General features: G+C 41.0%; 1 protein-coding gene across 1 annotated transcript; it reads right to left on the bottom strand.

The window, feature by feature from the left end:
- Positions 1-12,834: 12,834 nt before the first annotated feature.
- KCNF1 (potassium voltage-gated channel modifier subfamily F member 1) lies at positions 12,835-14,298 on the bottom strand. The gene has a single exon (XM_070955462.1). It carries the CDS (start codon positions 14,296-14,298, stop codon positions 12,835-12,837), a length of 1,464 nt encoding a protein of 487 aa, XP_070811563.1.
- Between the last annotated feature and the right edge of the window lie 7,943 nt (positions 14,299-22,241).

The following is a 22,241-nucleotide window of genomic DNA, read 5'->3' as shown; positions in this document are numbered from 1 at the left end:
CGGGCCACCATAGGCATCCCCAACATAAGTGACGTCAAGCTGGCCACGCCCACCCAGCCCCCCAAGGTCAAACTCAACCCTGATGTGGCCCTCAATGAAATCGAGTTTGACACCCCTGATCTAGATGTTTGCATTCCATATATGATGACTCTGTATGTTCAAGATTACTTCTTCCATAATCCTTAGCTAGAATGTCCATCAAGGAGATGGCAGAAGGTTGCACTACTAGGCCTTCAGTCCAAGAAAGGCTAGAATTCTTCTAGCCTGTGGCGCCTCCAAAAAATAAATATAGCAGTTTTCAAAAATGGATAAAGGATTTGGGAGACTAAAAAAAAGCAAACAATGTGAAAAAGAATAAATGCTAATTATTGGCAATGATGGAAAGTTTGGAGGAAAGAAGTCAATCATGAGTAGCAGGCTTAATTTATGATTTGTCACAGTGATGGGATAAAACAGTATTATGTATGGAGTGCTGCCTTAATTTTCAGGCACTCAAACGTCAAACACCAGGACTGAAGTACAAAGTCGTATGCCAATGGAGGGACTGAAAGAAAGCAATTAAAAACATCATAAATTAATTTTGGTGCCTGGAACTGGAAAAGACTCCAGTCGGGCATGCTGTGTTCCCAAACAGAGCAGCTATTGACTAAGATGGACCCTGAAATCAGTAGGAGCAAACCTTCTCCTTGATGTCTGGGTGTACTGAAAAATGAGCCACCTGGAAATACATTTCCACCTGGGGCTGCTGAAATGAGTTGCAGGTGTTGGATTTGTAGCTTTGAATGGGTAGAGCTTCCCACCTTTATGATATAAATAGGCAGCATTTGGATAACATTACACACGTATGTTCAATGAATGTAGAAATTCAGCCCAGGATAAGGATCTGGATGTAAAGTCAATTTGTAGACATCTCCCATATCACTTTTAAAATCTAAGTTAGCACATTGTGTATTGATTTTGTGAGGGGGAAAAGGGTGGCATTGTTCTTTTGCTATCAAGTAAACAATGGGATCGTCGTCTTATTCGGAAGGTTGGACTGATTAAAAGCTGAGACGATAGGACCTTTTTGCTGTCTTCTTGGACAACCATGACACCAGATGGAAATAAATAAAAATTGAGTGGAGAGGATGCTTTTTTTCTAGTCAGATCAATCTGGCGCCTTGATTACTATCGTTGGTGCACCTGGCCGTGTTTGATTTGTTTATTTAGACCTTCATTTCGGTGTTTTCATTTAAAATATTATATTGCTTGATTCTGTTTCCTGTGTTTGATTTGCCCGCTTTGATCTGTAGCTCTAAAGCTGAGCAAAATATCTAACTCATTCAGAGTGTAAGAATAGGTCTGACCAGGAGACCTGTGCAAAACTGGGAATTTCACTCAGTGCCATTACCAGGCTCTGTTTTCGTTGCCACCCAACTAGACTATTGCAATGCAGTGTACGTGAATGTGCCTTTAGAAACCATCCAGAAAGCTGATACAAAATACAGATACTCATTGGCAATCACGACTGGGTACCCATGAGATCTCTGGTTCAGTCCCTGTATTTATTGCCAATTAGCTTCTGAAGGACAATTTAAGGTATTGGTATTAATCCTATGAAGCTTTGCATGGTTTGGCTGTAAGACACGGTTACCCACTAGATCATATCTCCCCACTGGAATCAGCCCAATTGTTGGGGCCTTATTACAGCTGATTACTCTCCATTGGGGCAGGTCAAAGGAAGTGATGCCCAGCGGCATTTCTTTTTGGTCGTCTAGAATGACCTTATGCTTCAAATGAGATTAGGCCTAAACTTGGCTATCTTCAGAAAGAAGCAGAATCTAGAGCAGGGATCTCCAACCTTGGCAACTTTAAGACTTGTGGATTTCAACTCATTGAAGAAAGATTTCCACATGATTTCAGACAGAGGTACTTGGAATGTCATCCGTTGCATCGACAGAACAAAAACAATATTTGCTATCAAGCTGTGTATATTAATAAACCCGCCAACTCCAAAGCCTATTTAATGCAATTTTTTAATTAGAAAATTTAATGAAATAGAAATATTTTATTAAGAAAATAGGTGACGTATTGATGTAACTTTGGTGTCTTTAGAAGCACTGTGAAGCATAATCTGTCCCTGAGGATGGTTCTGTAGCTTTTGTTATATTTTCAAAGGATTTCTTGTGCTAGTTTAAAAAGTAAGGACATTATCCAAAAAAACAAACAAACCACGAATAGAGATATATGGGCAGCTCTGTAGGATCTGTCCCATAATCAGTGTCTGTGTCTGTCTAGGTTGCATAGTTCCAACAATGGGCATTTCGGAAGTTTGCAAACAGACTACGAGAGCAGAGTAGCTAGAATTTAGAGTAAGCTGCCTTTGAAGATGGGCTAAAAGGCAGTGATAGCTTCATTCTCTGTGGATTTGTCTGCTTCTTAAAACTCTACATTTATCACTTTCATCCAATCAGGAATAAAGGGCTGAACGTAGGACGTGTCAACTTTCAATTTCCAAACATTAGCGGTGCTCAAAAGTTGTGACATGCCTTGGGGATTGTAAAGATCTTTTGGTTCCTTTAATAATATTTACATGTGCTTAGTAAGTGACTGCATAACTATCATTAACTTTTTAACATTTTGTTTGTTTCATTTGAGTAATCTCGCCCAAGAATGAACAAAACAGGTTCTTGAGCTGTATGTTAGTGGACCAATAAGGCAGAGATACACATACAGTATTTTCCTTAAGGATCTGCATAATATTCAGGCTGTTCAACTGTCATTCACCTCTATCCATCAGAGTGTTTTGCCAGTAGTAATTTACACTCTACTCTGGAATAAGTATGAGACATTGTACCAGATAGACAGGTCTTGGATTTTATTTTCAAGGACCAAGCATACATTCTTAAATTGAGGTGTGGGAGTGATGTGATCATGTATGAGAATGCTTTTTTTGATATCAACATTATTTATATATTCTTCTTTTGTGGTTGCTATTGTTTCAAATGGTGATGTAATACATTGAGATGTGGAAAGAAATCGCAGAATTGTTTTTTTAGGACCGTTTTAGTTATTGACACTGTTGTAGTATTTGCACTGAATCTTTGCTCCAGGTAACTCTCAGTAGTAGTTGTTGAATAATGACAGAGATTAATGAGTCAGATATTTTTTTAAAAAAAATACAATTTATATACTTACATGTTCAATTGGATAGAAAGTGTTACCAAATTGCACCATTTACATCTGTGAGAATAAAGGAGAAAGAGTAGCCATGATTGGCTTTTCCCACAAAAAATAACTAAAAGACTTTACTTACCCTATATAAGACATAAACTTCGTGCATCAGATTAAAAATGCTTCAGCTAGTTTGAAAGACAGCACAAGACTTTTTGGTAAAATGTTTAAAATCCCATGAAGAAAATACTTCCAGACACTGTATTAGGTTTGTACTGGGCACTAAGCCATCAGTCTCACAGCCAAAAACTGTGTTATACTGTAATTTATAAATAGCAGTGATAAGACAATATTATTGTCTACGCTCAAATAAATTTTGATCCAAGTCTTCAAAAACAGCTTGAGCAAAAATGAAACCAAGATCCCAGAAATGTCTGTATCTTATGAATAAAAATAAAGATATACAGTATTCCTGACTAAATTTAAAACTCTGTTTCTTACATCCTTTTAAAAGTTTAGAAATAATATGGTTGGCGGATTCCGGAAAATATGATTTCCTCTAATGGAAATTCGTTAGATAAATGTTGTGGGAAATGAAGATTTGTCTTTCATGCACTCACCTCTTGAAAATATAAGAAAACTAGTGTATAGTGGCATTCTCATCTGAGGAGTCATGTATGACTCAGAGCTGAGGCCATGGAAAGGCAGACAGAAATGACAAAATGAAAATTGGCTGTCATACAGTATGTTCCCTACTAATGCTCTTCTTCCATCCTACTCACTGTGGGACTGAGGTGGGAGAATCATCTTGCTTACAATTAGGGGTGGGTTTCACTTACCTTTACCACAGGTTCATCGTGCACACACTTGCATGCTTCACACACACGCTGTTACCGCATGCATCCGGCCTCGAAAACGTGCCTAAATAGCATGACTTGGAGCCGGGGCGGGTGGGTGGGTGGGTGTGCCTACCTGCGATCACTACTACCGGTTCTCCCGAACTGGTGCGAACTGGCTGAATACCACCTCTGCTTACAATGCTTGGGAAGCTGGAAAGCTTTAAAATCTTGAAGACTGGCTCTGTTCATCCTGGAAGCTTGCCACTCTTCATAAGCTGCCTTTTTTTGGTCAACAGCTGAACAAATTTGCAAGGCCAAAATGATCTGTGTTTCTTTTGCTGATAATAGAAGAATGGGAGAGAAGCGAGTATGGAAAATCGCACCCAAGAGTGATGAATTTGCTTGTAAGGTAAACTTTACCTTTTCTATTGGAGAATTAGCTTCTCTTACCCTGTACAAGTAGCTTTCTGGCAAAGCCCTGGAGACTGAAAAGCCATTGGTTGATTAGTTGGCATAACTCTCCTGAGAAAAACATCTCCTTTTGCAGCTGATTGGCTGGAAATGGTGTGTGTGCTGCAATGCTTATAATGACCAGAAGTAGACATAAAGAAGCTCCATTGGCAGGGGTTGTTGTCAGGGGTGAAATCCAGCAGGTTCTGACAGGTTCTGGAGAACTGGTAGTGGAAATTTTGAACAGTTTGGAGAACCAGCAAATACCACCTCTGGCTGGCCCCAGAGTGGGGTGGGAATGGAGATTTTGTAATATCCTTCCCCCAGGAATGGGGAGGGAATGGGGATTTTGCAGTATCCTTCCCCTGCCATGCCCACCAAGCCACGCCCGCAGAACTGATAGTAAAAAAAATTGGATTTCACCACTGGTTCTTGTGCTTTGTTCCCATACCAGCCAAGGAAGCCATCAACAGGATGGTTCGTCTTTAGAACATAGAGATGCCATTAGAACATGGCCCAACCACAGCTTTTGGCACTTTCATGTATCAATGAATTCTACTGAGCCAGTTCATTGGTCCATGTCTTTTCTATTGTGATTAGCAACATTTCTCTGTCTGGTGTCTCGAGCACAGATCTTTCTCAACTCCCCTTAGCTATAGTCTGTCTAAACTCCAGATGCCAAGGATGAAGTCTTGAGATTTGCTGAAAACACAGCATGCTCTTTACCACTGAGCTACAGCACCATCTGCCATATGGAGATCAGTGAACTTTTTTAAAATGGTAGTTGTACTACTGTGGCAGATGTCATATATTCTTGCTCCTAGGCATTATAATAATAACGAATGAATTTGCAGGATCCAATCTGGGCTGGTCATTGGGACCAATGTTTTTTTCTTCTGAGCTCGGAAGACAAAACCTCTGGTCCTAGTGACTGATCCAGATTGGTTCTTGCAACATTATCCTGGGATACATATATTCACCTTCATTCATGAATCGCATTTTTAAATGTCTAAGAATTTGATTTTGAATGTCATGCTAAGGGGGCACAAGTCTCAAAATAAAGTGGGCTCAAAATAAAATATACTTGCTTTCAATTTATTAAAATTACATATAAAATTCACTAACATTAAAATTGAATTTATTTGATAAAACGATTGGATTGGATTGGATTGGATTGGATTGGATTGCATTGCATTGCATTGGATTGCATTGCATTGCATTGCATTGCATTGCATTGCATTGCATTGCATTGCATTGGACTGGATTGATGCTTTCACATTAACATTTATGCTTTGGTGGTTATGTTTTTATATTTTGAAGAGTTCAGTATGGTACACTGACTATTTTCATAAGCCACATTTAATCCAGATTTCACCCCATGCTTTGCTTCCTGGACAAGATTCTGATCAGGATGAAGCTCAGGGTTCTTTTTCAGGAAAACTATGTTCATCATGTTATCCAGAGGAAGGGAAGGATGGTAGCTCCCAGCTTGGGGATACAGCCCTGGATTCAGTTCTTCAGCAGATCTAATGACCATATGCAGGCATCTCAACTTTCTGTCTTTTTGCTGTTGATTGTACCACTATGTCTCACTTTGCCTACTGTGACTTGACTGCTATAGATCTTTTCTTGTCCTTACCTGTTTTGACTGGATCTTGTTAGAGCTATGAGCTTCCGCTATGTGTTTCTTCTATATATTCCAAATTCAGGGACCTTGGAGTCCTAGTGGATGATCAATTAAATATGAACCAGCACTGTGTCGCAGTAAAAAGCAAAAAAGCTAATACAATTCTTGGTTGTATAAACAGAGGCACAGGACCAAAATCACATGAAGTATTAGTACCACTTTATAAATCTTTTGCAAGATCACACCTGGAATACTGCATCCAATTTTGGTCACCATGTTACAAAAAAGATATTGTGACTTTGGAAAAAGTCCAAAGAAGAGCAGCTAAAATGATTAAAGGCCTGGAGACTAAAACATATGAAGAACGGTTGCAGGATTTGGGTTTGGCTATTCTAGAGAAAAGAAGAATTGGGGTGACGTGATAGCAATATCCCACTATTTGAAGGACTGCCCAAAGAAGGGGGGGTGTCAAATTATTTTCCAAAGCACTAGAAGGCAAGATAAGGAACAATGAATGGAAACTAATCAAGGAGAGAAGCAACCTGGAATTAAGGAGAAACTTCCTAACAGTGAGGACAATTTGCCAGTGGAACTGCTTGTCTTCAGAAGCTGTGGGTGCTTCATCACTGGACGTTTTTAAGAAGAAATTGGACAGCCACCTATCTGAAATGATATAGGGTCTCCTGCTTGAGCAGAGGGTTGGACTAGAAGACCTCCAGGCTCCCTTCCAGCTCTATTCTGATTGATCGATTGAAATGCTCACTGATCAGGATAGTAGAACAGCTTTGCAATCAACCTGACTTTAACTTATAATTAAGAGAGGCTTCTAAAAGACATGAATAGGACATTAGGTTGTCCAAAAACTTGGAGAGAGCGCAAGTGTCTGCCTTCCTGCTATAGACTTACTGTACACCCCATCCACGTGCTATTGAATAACTATGCTAATTTAACACTTTGAAGATAAAAGCATAACCCGGGGGAAATCTCTCTACAAAATGCAGTTCCCAGTCTCGGCATGAATCCTGAACCCAACAACGAATATTTATATTTGATCTTTAAAATGTATATGTTGCCTTTCACAAGAAATATTTCTTTTCAGTTGGCTTAGAAAGCATATTATATTGTGGTTTCTCAAACCCCAAAACAGTAAAATTGAACAAATATAAAAGATTCCGTTTTATTATGCACAATGCAGAGTCATGGCTGTCCTACCATAGAGTAGGTTTGGACCGGTTTGGGCGAAGCGGTAGTGGCGACTTGCGGGTGGGCACCCCTGCCACCCCCCCGGTGCTATCCCGCCCTATTTAGCCATGTTTTTAAGCCACGCGCATGCATGCAAGCTGTGTGCGCGAGAAAAGGGCATGCGCAGAAGGCACACATGTGCTCACATTTTTGGTACGTGGTGAATCGGTGGTAAAATTATGTGAAATCCACCTCTGGTTACCACTTGATTTGGGGGCAATCTTCTCCCCAGGAAGCTGCATTGCTGACATTGTAGCATATTTACCAGAGAAGGTAATCTAGGACCCAAGCAGTCATCCAATCTAGCTTGCCTCGGTTCTATGGAGGTTCCATCAGATAATATAACATGCGTAAGATTGCCTGTTTCATTTTCCTTGTAAATATCTTAGTGTAATATAACTGGCAGAGGACTACTCTTCCCCCACACAAATTCTGAATTCATCTTCATTTTAAACTCATTTCCATTAAAATGTTACCCTGATTGCTTAAAGTACAATGTAAAGCATTAGTATTTTCAAATGAAAGAACAGCAAATTTGAAGGGGTTAGATGAAGGGCACACTCTTCTCACGGTGAGAGAAGGATATGGAAATCAGAATGGTAAAAGGAAAAAGCGGCATGTGAAGGAGGATTGTACTCCTCTTTCCTGACGTGAGATAGTTCCATAACGAACTTCTTAAAATGGGGCTCCTAAACGTTGCTTTTTCATAACGCTTCTGCAAATGGATAAACTGATTCTGGGGCCCCGAACCAATTTCAGCATTTTGGAGGAAAATAAATGTCACTTGCAAATTTATGGAGTGCCACAGATCACAGATCACCAGGTCAAGGTTCATGGTTTCGCCTCAATCTGTACCAAGGAAGACTCTGTCTTCAGCTCTCCTCCCTCCCCCCCCCTCTTCTTCTCTCATCTTCTGGAGGAGTGAAAATGCTGTTGGATGCAATGGTAGCACACAACTTCCCTTTTCAAATAGTAAGAGATAGAAAAGTGGAATAGTGGAATAGTCCACTGTATGTTGTAAACTCCTGAGCAAGGTTTTTGCCTGGAGTCCGCTTGAGGCCAGTAACACCAGTGAAATTGTTGAAAGAGAAAGATTCTTCCCACATTCCAGCTTCTCCCCTGCCAGGTTTAGGCAAACAAGCCACAGGAACTGTGGGTTATCAGGTGAGCAGGGGTGGGTTTCACATATTGTTGCCACTGGTTTGCCGCGCGTGCACACGCTCGGTTTGCTTGCATGTATGCGCCTTCTGTGAGTGCGCCCGACACGTGCGCCTGGCCTTCTGCGCATGTGCTTTGCTCGCGCGCATGCATTCCACACATGCATCCGGCCTCAAAAATGTGGCTAAATAGGATGGCATTACGTCTGGGTGGGGGCAGGGCAGGGGCAGGGCAGGGGTGGGGCCACCCCACCCACAGTTGCCGCTACTGGTTCACTTGAACCGGTCCGAACCGGCTGAATACCATCTCTGCAGATGAGGGAGTCAAAAAATGCATGAAAAATGTCCCAAATCTAGCCAAAAGCCTAAGATCTTTCAAGATCTCTGCTACTTTTAATATTTAATATTAAAACTATTTAATATAACATTTGATATATGTTAATGCATTTTTGTTTAATTTTGGGGATCCAGGGATGTTGTAGGGTCCTGCCATTCGTGTGCATCATGCAGCTATCTCTTGATTCAGTCCAGAGTTAATGTTTATGCAACATGGTAAAGCTGTTGTCCACAAGACCGAAAGCAGGTGGAGAAGCTGGGCAGAGGGGAAGAGAAGTATGAGCCCTCTTCCAGCATGTTTGGCTTGCAGAAATAGGGATCTGAGGATCTGAGGTTGTTTCCAGTCAATTCACATTATATTTAAACAGCAGTCCTGGCTGGACTGGTGTAGCAATCTCTTTTACCTGTAAATCTTCTCTCACCTGAAAGAAGGGAGATAAGCATTTATCTCACTGGGCTATGGTTGACTGTTCTTTTTACAAAATAGAGAAAGAAAGAGCTACAAAAAATTGAGAGAGGCATTTGGAGGAGTAACTCTTTCTTCCAAGACTTGAAATGGAAGAAGTGGTCATCAATATGATTAACTGTATGTATTAAATCAATGTTTTTTATAAATTTATAAAATTATGAAAGTCAGTGGCTTTCTTTCACATATAGTGAGATCTCAATAAGTGCTGTATCTCTTGAACTTCTCATTGCTTGGAGAAACAGAATAAGTGTGGGAAGCTCAAGATCCTTATTCCAAGACAAACTATAAGCTGCTGTTTATGTTCTAACAACTTAATGAATACTTCAAGGCAAGGTTGTTTGGTGATACATTTCCATCTTATTGTTCTGCCCTAGCTCCAGATTCCCGAGGATATTGACACACACCAACAGTCCTTATCGAATTTATTAAGTAGCAAGAATAAACCAAAGTCCGGCAAAGGTTGGCAACCAGCCCAGAAAACTAGATACAATAAGACTTTTCCAAAAATGCTCTGATGATAATTACAAGTTGTTTCTAGCAAGAAACTTACTAACAGCGTGTTAAATAGGCTACAGGAGTAGCCAATTATCCTCAAGCCTTACTCTCGAGTAGACCTCCTCCTCCTGAGTAGCCACTCCTGCCTTTTGGCAGCCCTGCATGCTCGAGCATTGAGGAGAGGCTCCTCCACTTCGCTATCTCCACTTGAAGGAGCCTCTGGAGGTTCTGAAGGCCCTGGCTGAGTCTCTGCCTCTGGCACCACATCCTCTTCAGCCTCCTCACTGTCCGACGCAAGCGCCGGCTGCGCAGGCTGCTGGCGCGACACACACCAGCCTCCTTGTCGTCAGGATCAGCCACAATCTGCACAGGCTGCTGGTGGGCCACAACACTTATGTTTCCTCTAGTGGTGGACCAGTTCCATCCATTATTCCACAATGACAATCCTCTAAGATAGACTGGATTGGGATGGAGTGACTGGCCCAAAAATCACCCAGTGAACTTACATGCTGAAGGTGGACTTGAATCTGGGCCAACTTAGTCAAAATCCAGCATTACAGCTATGAAGGAAGACTTTATGTCATGCCCCTGTCAGAGTCTGACTCTGAGATGGAAGATGAACAGCTGACAGAGAGCGAGAGAGTGGCTTCGTTGGCTGTGGAGGAAACTGGGGAAGGGCAAAGTCAGGCTGGGCAGAACAGGGGAGAGATAGAACAAGGGAGACGGGGTTCGGATGAAGACCAAAGTCCACCCCTTCCTCATCCTAGGGCATGCAAGGAAGAACGGAGAAGAGAGCAATGTGGGTTGCGTGGCTTATGAGGGAGGAAAGGGCCCTGATCCTCTTCACAAGATACACCTGGAGCTGGAGTTTAAAAGGAGAGGCAAATGGGAGGGGCGGTTGTCGGGAACAAACGCTGAGTGCATGTTCGTGTCGACTGCTTTATCTGAGTTCCTGGCATCCTCCCAACTGGTTTAATTTATGTCCATGCTACTTCAATTCTGGAATTCCTTATCTTGCTTGCCCTGCCGGATTAATTATCTTATCTTGGATTTATGGTTGGAAGTTTTGTCTGCTTACAGGTTTTCTCCAGACCGGAGAGTAAAGGGACGTTGGGGGCAAAGTTTGGAGCTAATAAAGGGGCTTGGACTTATTTTCTGGCTATGTTGCCTTTGTGCCACACCCCGGGTTATCATACTTTATGAATAACCAAGATGAAGCAGCAGGTGCCTTAGACTACAATTGCTAATCATCTAGGAACGATGGGCTTCACTTTCTTGGCTTTCAAATCTGGGTGCAAATTTGAAAAATAAATAATTAATGGATGCTCAACCAATGCTGAATCACTGCTTCTGCCTCCATTGATCTTATGGGGTGGATATCAGACTAGAAAAAGAGGGAGTACCTTCTATGCAACTTTGTTCGTAATGCAATCAATTAAAATCAAGGGCTTTTTTTAAAAAAATTGAGGGGTTTAAACATTGCCTCAAACCCTTTTCCACTTGCCCCACAAATAGCATGCCATCTTATCAAGATCTTCTGAGTAATAGAAGAAAGTAGAAGCACGATGATTAATTTTTAAAAATTACCCTCCAATTTAATGGATCAGAATTGAACATAAGAGAGCAAGTACAATGGCAGAGGACATTTGCATTCCTCTTATTACATCTGTCAAAAGAGTGTTACAAAATTAAAAGACTGTCATCATTTTCTATTTGCCTCAGCTATCCAGACTTGGACAATGTGACTGAGCTTCTCGGAGAAGGAAGTCTACAGTCTTCACATAAGAAAATGATCCAAAGCTTTCTTATCACATGACTTGTAAAACTGAGTGTGCTGGTGAGTGACATATAAGTTTTCAAAATCAAACTCCAGTTCCAATAAATTTCATTATAACTCTAGCCATTCTGTTTATCAGAAAACATTATTCCTTTTTTTTTTACAGCGGCTTAAACCTACCTATTTATGGTACCCTTTTTGATATTGCCACAACTTCAGTTACTCAGTTCTCTTCCGCCACTCTTGAAATGTAAACTATCAATCACACTTTGGGGTTGAATTGTACCATGAAATTCTAAGCACAGTGAAGCCACCCCATCCAGAAGTAAATGGCTCTGGCCATTTAAAGTCCCTTAGTTTTATAAGATGTTTTGCTTGACTATATTTGGCTAGGTCCATAGATACCACTGCATAAATTCTCCAAGCTGTATACCCATCCTTTAGAACCTAGGCTGCATGAGAGATTTGTCCCCTTGTTAAGAAATCAAATGCTGTATTGCTAGAAACCGCACAAACATCTTACCACTATAAATAGAATACATGTTGTTGTGACAAGTTTTCCTTTGCTCACTTTTATTTCTCCTTTTTGGCAAGACTGAAGGCAAATGAATGTTAGTGTTACTTATAAAAGGGTGAAAGGCTGGTGTAAAGTTTTAAAGTATGGAACTTTCCTACAAAGAACTGAATGAAATTATAATAAGAAAAACAGATCCAATGAAGATCATCTTGTTTGGCATAAATATTTTATTATAGTTCCTTCAGGAGCAATCTTTTTTCTTTGCTAAAAAGGGAAGTTTTGTATCACCAAATCTTACAGGTTTTTTAAAAGCATATTTCCCGGAGTATTATATATTCAACTGGATTTCTCTTGTAAAAGTCCTAGGTTGCATTTGTGCTATACATACCAAGTTTTCAGAAATGTTGAAATGACTTTTCCATCAAGCAACTCAGATCTTTGACCAGCTCTATACACATGTATTTTCGTTGTTATTTTTATGCAGGACATCTTTTGTGATTTTATAAGGTTGCATAAGCGATCATGAAACATGAACTGGCCAAGAGACGCACAGATCTTTATTTTTATTTATCATTTTGGCTTCTGAAGTGGCAGTCTGCATCAACAGGGTTGGCTATACATTCTCTGCACTCTTCAGTTATCCATGACTTACCAAAAGAAAGTGGAGACACTGAGACATTTGCATGTTTTAAGCTTGGGGGGGGGAAGTCTGACCTCAAAGGGGTCTTCTCTATTCTTTCTCTTTTATTCCAGACTTCTGAATGGAGCCAGACTACTTGCAACTCTGAAGCCTGGTTCGGTAATAGTTGTCGTCTGACAGAAGGTGAATGAAAGTGTCACTATGGGAGAATTTCTGGTGTCTGCTCCATTGGGAATGTTTGTTTCCATCCCCCAGAAGGTGTGCTGATTTATCATGGGAACCGCTGCCTTTCTGGTCTCCTGCATTGAGCTCCATCAGTTCTAACTCATGCTTGGCAGCTGTCTCTAGCACTCTCTGCTTGTTGTAGTATCGCACAAAGTTATTAATGATGGGGTGAATGGGCAAGGCAATGGCTATGACCCCACAAAGAAAACTGATAGCAGCATTGAGTTTCCCCAATATTGTCTTTGGGTAGATGTCTCCGTAACCTACGGTGGTCATGGTGATGATTGCCCACCAAAAGGACTGAGGGATGCTCTTAAACAATGTTTCGGAATGACTTTGCTCCACTGTGTAACCCAGGGCAGAAAACACAAAGATCCCAACTGCTAGATACATCAGGAGAAGCCCCAGTTCCTTAAAGCTCCTCTTAAGCGCATAGGTCAATGTCTGTAGTCCTGAGGAGTGGCGTGCCAGTTTGAAAATTCTGGCCACCCTCATGATCCGAAGTGCTTGGACAGCTTGCTGTACATTGGTTAACTCCATCAATTTGGTGCCCAAATGGGTCAGGATGAGGCTGATGTAGAAAGGAAGGATTGCAAAAATGTCAATGATGTTCATGAAAGAAAGAGCAAAGTGCAACTTATTAGGAGAAGAGATGAGCCTGAGGACATACTCAAGAGTAAACCAGACAATACAAGCTGTTTCGATCTTATCCAGAACTGGATGCTCTACGGATTTACCTTCAGAGTCCAGCACCTGCAGTTCCGGGATGGTTCCCACACACATCACTACCGATGAGGTCAAGATGAGTAGAAAAGATGTGACGGCTACAACCCGAGCCGGGTAGGATGATTCAGGTTTTTCCAGGAATTTCCAGATACATTTTTTGCACTTGGTCCAGCTGTTTTCGGAGGAGTCCATTCCCAAGTCATCCAAGATCAATTGGACCCGACGGGCAATTTCTTCAAGCTCTTCCTTTTTTTCACTCAGATGTGCTTTGCAACAATCATCCAGGAATTTCAGATCCACTTTCCAAAATTCCATTTCATTTTTGAAACAAATGGGACAGATGCCTTTCTTCATGTGAACCTCCCCAAAATCATAAACCTCAATGATGCATTTAAAAGCATCTGGATCTCTGTCGAAGTAAAACTCTCTTATCCCAGGATCGTAGTCATCACAAAGTGAGAAAATCGTATCGTAACCTCCCGATAAACAGTTCACAAGTTCTGCTAGCCTTGTGTCGGGATACTGGTTCAGGTGATCCCCATACAGCACCTGCCTTACTCCTCCAACATTAACAATAATCTCCACCTCTTCACCGTTTTCTGACCTGTCGCTGTCCAGCTCTTGCAAACTAACATCCTCAGTCATTTTTTAAAAATTTCTTGCAGCTGTGTTTCCAGCAGCCTCTTCCCTTGGACAAACCTGGAGTAATTTTGCAAAAAGCCAATGCTCACTGAGTCTTAGTCAATCTGAACTCCAACGACTTTCAGCAGGGCGAAGAAAGGGGACCCAAATCTATCTGCAGGTTGCAAAGCCTTGCGAAGTGTGCAACAAGCTTCGGTAAAAAGACAGATCATCTGGCTGCTGCTGAGTCAGAGCACATTTATTTGAATTGTCCTGACAAATTTCAACGCAGAGAAAGAAATGCTTAAGGAAACTCACCCAGCGCTGGGAAATTGCTCTTGTCTTTTTCCAAAGTGGCATGGATTCCCCATCAGAAGTAGATCGTCCCTGGAGAAAAGGCTGTATTCCTGAAGAACAAAAAGTACCCACACAGGACAGCTCTGGCAGAGAGAGAGGGAGAGGAAAACAATCTTAAGTTCCACTGGCAGCTTTTGCGATCTCGTGTCTTCCCAGCTTCCAAGGGAAAATCTTTTGCATTCCTTTTGTAATGAAGGACTTCAGGTGTTTTCTTCACCGTCTGCTCCGGGCAAGGTCTAGCAAGGTGCCAAGGAGAAAAGTTGTGCTTGTTTTCCCTCTGCTGTTTTTAAGCACAATAGGAATCCCAGGCTGATGCGAAGTGCTTTTCAAAGACCACCCTCTTCTGGTGGAATAAAGCAAAAACACGTTTTTGTACTGCAAATGAAAAGCATAGACGGCACCGTTTTCTTCTTCGCGGTCTCTTTCTTTCAAGATCTGTGGAAAAACACAATAGGATCTGGCTGCTATTCGGACAGATTGAAGGGTCGTAAATGACTGGCAATTATCTCCAAGGCTGGAAGAAACTGAAGCTGGAGAAGAAAGGGCTGTTTAAAAGGAAAATGTTACTGCTTATTATATGTGACATAATGGGGGGGGGAGAATTAATATGCCTTCCCCAGTGCCAGTCCATAGGCACAATGACTATCTTAAGGAAGGGAGCAGATCATTTCCCCATGTCCTGGTGTGAGCAAAACTATCACCTACCGTTTGAGCCTAGTCACAATCCTAAATTCAGTTCGCCTCATCCACGATCTAATTCCCTTATGTTGATTTTACTGCCTCAATGAACTAATTGGCAATACCTTAATTAAATGGGCAATTTCATTTGTCTTTACTTGTGCAGTTAGAATTGACAAGTCCCAAGATGACACTCTCAGCTTCTCTTGGAATCACTGTCGAATGGAGAGGAGTTGTTTAAAACCCACAAACTATCATTCTGCTGCAGGAGGCTACACTTACCATGTATGACACGATTTTAATGTATTGTATTCTCCAGGTGAGTTCGCACATCCCTTGCAGTGTGTTTTGAATAGTTTATTTTCTAGTTCTAATAAATCTGTTTTGCTAAACATCCATATAACTGATGAAGTAAGCTACAGTTCATGAAAATGTATGGCTTTTAATAAAAAAAAAACCCTGTGTATCAGAAAAAGGTGCTACCAGAATTCTGATTTTTGCTACTCAAAATTTGTTTTGGGTAGCTAATTCAAAGAAGAATATGATCCATTCTTAGCTATCTGTATTTATATCCAATAAACCCAAATGTAACATATGTGTGCATGCATACAGACTGATCTCTAGCTCAATTAAGAGTAATTAATGATAACATTTGTGCACTTAAATGTGCCTTTAAAATGAAATCTCAACAATGACATTGACTGAGAAAATGCAAAACTTAAGAGCTCATATAAATTACAGTGCTATTTACCTCCAGATATACTATATGTAGTTTGTTAACAGCAGTTCATGTCTAAGCATTTTATATAGACTATTGCACCATACCATTTTCAACAAATTGAAACAAACCAAGGCTTCGCACAATGTGAGATCCCAAAGTATATTTCCCATTATGGCATTCCTTTACAGACATCTAGACAGCAGCAAGAGGAAGGAAGACTTCAAAAGAGTTTGGATATGATTAAAAAACTGATTTTCTGTGAAATATTGTGTTGGACGCAGAATCAAGGTTTCCTCCACATGCCTCTCAAAGGAGTGGCAATGGATAAGAAGTTTGATTATGCATTCCCGCTATTACAGAGGAGAAGTTTAAAGTGATCCAAAGTAGCATCATCATAGTAATATGTGGATGAAGCTGTGTTTTAGGGAGGGATAAGTTTAGGAGCTGGCTGGCTAAAACTATGATAAGTCTCCATACATGTTTCTCATGCAGTTGTTATGTTCCCTGATAATACAGGAAACTGCTGTTCGTTTTCAACTCTTAGAGTCAGCAGAATCTAAGAATTATCAAAAGAGACACAAATTTAGTCTAGGACTAGAGATTGTTTTCCTTTGTAAAATCCTTCGGTCAGTGAAGACTGAATTTATTCCAAAATGCTCTTCAGAAACCAGGGAGATCATTATGTGAATAGGTAGAAGGATGTTCTTCTTTTCCTCCTCAAATGTTCACAGATGAAAAACTGACCACTTTGAGACAAGAAAGGAAACATCATGGATCCAACCAAGGCATGGGCATTCTTTTACTGGACAATGGATGCATTTTTATTTTTGCTGTCACCCTCACATCATCCAAGCCTGCACTCAGATAGAGGGAAGGGCCACAATCTCACGTTAATCAAGGACAGCATTTTTAGAGGAATAGAATAGAATAACAGAGTTGGAAGGGACCTTGGAGGTTTTCTAGTCCAACCCCCTGCTTAGGCAGGAAAACCTACACCACTTCAGACAAATGGTTATCCAACATCTTCTTAAAAATTTCCAGTGTTGGAGAATTCACAACTTCTGGAGGCAAGATGTTTCACTGATTAATTGTTCTAACTGTCAGGAAATTTCTCCTTAGTTCTAAGTTGCTTCTCTCCTTGATTAGTTTCCACCCATTGCTTTTTGTTCTACCCTCAGGTGCTTTGGAGAATAGTTTGACTCCTTCTTCTTTGTGGCAACTCCTGAGATATTGGAACACTGCTATCATGTCTCCCCTAGTCCTTCTTTTCGTTAAACTAGACATACCAAATTCCTGCATCCATTCTTCATATGTTTTAGCCTCCAGTCCCCTAATCATCTTTGTTGCTCTTCTCTGCACTCTTTCTAGAGGCTCCACATCTTTTTTACATGGTGGCGACCAAAACTGAATGCAGTATTCCAAGTGTGGCCTTACCAAGGCATTATAGTACCTGCATGGAAAAAAACCACATTGTTTTATTTTGCCTTTGGTGGGTTGCTTTTCTATTACAGGGATACTTCTACTAAAAGCAGAACAGAACTGAAACAAGACACTTCAACCCAATGATGTTACCTAGCCTGATTAAGAAACATTCGGAAACTAAACAACAAGCTCAGAGAACAAACCATTACCAACACAGGGACACAGGGATACTTCACCAAGACAGCTCAAACTCCAGAAAAAAACTAGAAAAAGACACCATCAGAAAGGGGAAGGCATTCGGAAATGCGATCTGTATCATCCTGGCAGATTCTTCCCCGCTAAGCCTGTTTTGTTTCCCTGGAGGTCTAATCTTGCCTGCTTGTTGCCAGTCACAGAGATGGATAGATACATAACTTAGACACTTCACAAGGCACAAGCCAAGTTCCTGTTTTAAAGAGCTGTTTTTATTCCCATCAACACATCATCATCCGCACACACACACACACACACACACACACACTTGTTTTCCTCTTGTCATGGATGCACTTGTATTTTCACCCTCCAGTTTTCTCCACACAATCGCCAAAGTCCTTACCACACCAGGGTATCAAAACAAACAAATAAAAATAAGTAACATCATGCCCACATACCTACACTTTTCTTTGCACAAGCGAGACGAGGATGTATACACTACAAGAGGACAAAAAAATCTGCTAGATAATTACTGTCACTTGTGGGCTGCTCTGAACAAAACAATTAATTGAGCCACGATCCTATAAATAACTGCTTAAATCAAACCAAAAAAGCATGAAAACATGTGGTTTACACTTCTTAAAATATTCTTCTATCTTAGTCATATAATTTCACTGGAAGGGAAAAAACATTTATTCACAAAGCTATAATGGGCATAAATAGAGAGGTAGATATATCAAGAGAATTTGAAATTATGAATCTGTTATTGTTTTCTTCATATGGTGTTTTTCCCTTCTCGTTGGCTTACTCCTTTACTGTCTTTCCAACAGGTGAGTATAACTGGAATCCTCTTATTTCATCTTCTCAGCAGCCAAGAGACAAAGAGTATATGGTCAAAAAAGTCAAGCTTGGTGACCACATCATTGTGACTGAACTCTGGGGTCATGCATAAAAATAGCAGCGATTTGATCATGCCAAGCCATCCAGTTGACTTTTTCTGTCCTACTTTGCAGACACCCCTGAACAGGTCAAAAAGCTGCCAATTCCTCTGAATTTAATCTCAGTTTCTGTCACATTTAGTGCAGTGGGAAAATCCAATTTTTTTTATTACTGGTTCTGTGGGTGTTGCTTGGTGGGTGTAGTGTTGCTTGGTGGGCGTGGCTTGGTGGGCATGGCTGGGGAAGGATACTGCAAAATCTCCATTCCCATCCCACTCCTGGGGCCAGCCAGAAATGGTATTTGCCAGTTCTCCAAACTACTCAAAATTTCCACTACCAGTTCTCCAGTATCTGTCAGAATCTGCTGGATTTCACCCCTGATTTAGTGTCACCAATGACTAAATACATGGACTGTAGCTTTAATACATCTTCTCCATCTTCATTTTTTCTTTTGATTTATTTACAGGGGTGTCAAACTGGCGGCCCATGGGCCGGATGCGTCATGCATAGGCCATGGCCACCCCAGCTCCATGAAGGGAAAAAAATGTCATGAAATGTCACATGACGGCAATGTGACACCGCAAGTTTGACACCCATGGTTTAACAAATATAAGAATAACAGAATTGAAGGGATTTTGGTGGTCTTCTAGTCCAACCTTCCTGCTCAAACATTTCAGACAAATGGTTGTCCAATCACTAAAAACTTCCAGTGCTGGAGCATTCACAACTTCTGAAGGCAAGCTGTTCCACTGATTCATTATTCTCACTGTCAGGAAGTTTCTCCTTAATTCTAAGTTGGTTCTCTCCTTGATCAGTTTCCATCCATTGGTTCTTATCCTGCCTTCAGGTGCTTTGAAGAATAGGTTGAACTTTATCATGTATCATATGGATTTGGTGACATAAAGTGGCCTAGAGTCCCCAGTTACACATAATCAGGGATGGGTTCTAAATTTTTTTACTACCGGTTCTGTGGGCGTGGCTTATTTTGTGGGTGTGGCTTGGAGGTCATGTGACTAGGTGGGCGTGGCTAGCTGGTCAGAGTCATTTCTGGAAGGTCCTCGCACTTACGACCAGTCCTCGCACTTACGACCTGACTCATTTGTTTGCTTTTAACACTGATCAGCTGTAGGACGGACCTTTGAAGCCCCCTGGCAAGAGTTTAAACAGTTTTTTTTCCTCTAGTCATCAGCTGGGACTCAGGAGGCAGCAATAGATTGGGGGTGGGACCAAATAAAAGGTAAGAATAACGTGGGGGGGTGGGGGGGGTGGGAGGGCGTGGGGGGAGAACCAGTTCAGTGACGTCATATCGTCACCGCTACCGGCTCGGCCGAACCGGACCGAACCGGGAGGAACCCACTACTGCACATAATGTATCTTTTTAAACTCGAACTAATGTCCAAATTCAGAATCCAGAAATTACCAAAGATGATTGATACATCACAGTTTGATGTTGTTTTAAAAGTAGGTTCCACTGTTTTCCCAGCTTTTAAAAAAATAGCAAGAGGTCCATCTGATAGATTGGGGTCCTATACAGTGGTGGGTTTCTACCGGTTCGCCCTGCTTCGGGTGAACTGGTAGTGGCGGCGGCGGCAGGCTCCGCCCACCCACCCAGACGTCATCATGGACGCTCTGCGCATGCACGCTCACAGTTCCGAACCGGTAGCGAAGGTAAGTGGAACCCACTACTGGTCCTATAGTATTATCTATGGCACCTGCAAAGGTTCCTACATTATCCAACACAAAATTACACATTTGTTGTTTAATTTTAATTTTTTTAAAAAAGCAAATCAGAAATTGGTTTTTAAAGCAGCCTCCAGTAACTAAGGTTTGTTTATTTATTGATTGATAAATATTGGTGTTTATTTACCACAAAATATTTGGGTCCTCTATACATTTCTTGAAAAAAATAAAAGTGGGCCTGGTGCTTTGTTGAGATATAGGCTATGCCCAGAAATAAAGAAAAATGTAAATTGGGGCTGAGAGCCAGTTTGGTGTAGTGGTTTAAGCACCTGACTTCTAGCCCAAACCCAGCTGGGTGAGCCTTGGGCCAGTCATATTCTCTCTGCCCTAGGAAGGAGGCAATGGTAAATCATTTCTGAAAAACCTTGCCAAGAAAACTCCAGGAACTAGTCCAGATAATCGCTGAGTATCGGATACAATTGAATTGAAGAGAAAAAAAACTGGGGTTATAAACAGGACAAGGAAGACAGGAGACTCAAGATAGCAGGAGAAGAAGCACCCTGATGAGTTGGCCATCAGATTGGGACAGGTCACACTACCCATGGTGTGAGTTTCCCCCCTTTTTCATTTTGTGAAAAAGCCCACAACATACTTTCAACATTTCAAGTATGTCTATCAGCTAAAACCAACTGAAAGCCTCTGTAATAGATTTTTAAAAAGCCAATCATTCCAAATGTAATGGAATTATTGGGCCATTTCCTCACTGGCAATTTATAGAATCTCAAGGTGCCACCCAACTATCTCTGTGCCAATATAGCAATAATGAAAACAGAGCCCCACTAGTGGCTGGAGGAAGTCATAACTTATTAGTGAGGAAATAGCTTGTCATCCTGTTTACATGCTTCTTAGCCAGCAGAAACAGCTGCTGCGAGGCCCGAGTGGCTAAAAGAAAGCAGCTGATGAGAACTGAACTGGCCATCTTGCTGGAAAGATGTCACCAAGCTATTTAGCTTGGCATAGCATCCTCCAAAGTGTCTTTGTGACATGTACAAACAGAGCTGTTGAAGGTTAAGTTTTTGAAATGCAGCGATTTTTTAAAATCCCAATCTGGCTCCCCATCTCACTCTTCCAGGCTTTGCATCTCGGAAAGTATAACTGTCTTCGGAGAAATCTCTCTGAATCTCTTCTCAAAAATATGCAGATGCTTAATCTGTCTAATTTAGGCATGGTATTTTTAAAACATCTTTCATTTGATTTATTCTGCTTTTTTCAATTATCTGTTCCATCCTCATCATCCAATACAATACATTTTATTTTATTTTTTATTTTATTTGATTTCTATACCGCCCTACTCCCGAAGGATTCAGGGCGGTGCACAGCCAAACAATAAAATACATACATACAAAAATTTAAAAGTGGAATTAAAATCAAATTAAATAGTTTTGGCCCAATCAAATTAAAACCCCAATCAATTTAAAACCAATTTTAAAATTTGAATATATAAAATACTAAAAAAATATTAAAAATTTAAAAATCTTTTATAAAAGAGGGAGAAAATTAGGCCAGGCCCGCCTGGTGAAATAAAAGGTCTTTAAGGCGCGGCGGAAGGTGCGCAGATCCGGGATCCTCCGTATCTCCGGGGGGAGCTCGTTCCAGATAGTAGGTGTCCCCACAGAGAAGGCTCTCCCCCTGGGGGCCGCCAGTTGGCATTGTTTAGTAATTAATAATATTTATTTATTTATTTATTTATTTATTTATTTATTTATTTATTTATTTATTTATTTATTTATTTATGTATTGGTTCGATTTATATGCCGCCCTTTTCCGGAGACTCAGGGTGGCTTACAATGCGTTAAGTAATAGCCTTCATACTTTTGTATATACCTGCTTAGTAGGGCTTTCGGGCCCCCCCTAAGCGGTGTTCTTTTTTATACAAAGTCAGCTTATTGCCCCCACAATCCGAGTCCTCATTTTACCTG

Source organism: Pituophis catenifer, unplaced genomic scaffold, assembly GCF_029215685.1.
Source record: "Pituophis catenifer annectens isolate HBS135680 unplaced genomic scaffold, rPitCat1.0.hap2 SCAF_1, whole genome shotgun sequence".
Taxonomy (NCBI): Eukaryota; Metazoa; Chordata; class Lepidosauria; order Squamata; family Colubridae; genus Pituophis; species Pituophis catenifer.
The sequence above is the reverse complement of the archived record's forward strand: the minus strand, read 5'-3'. Positions and strand labels throughout refer to the sequence as shown.

Coding starts and splice junctions, on each gene's coding strand:
- KCNF1 (XM_070955462.1), bottom strand. CDS start 14,298: ATGACTGAGGATGTTAGTTTGCAAGAGCTGGACAGCGACAGGTCAGAA.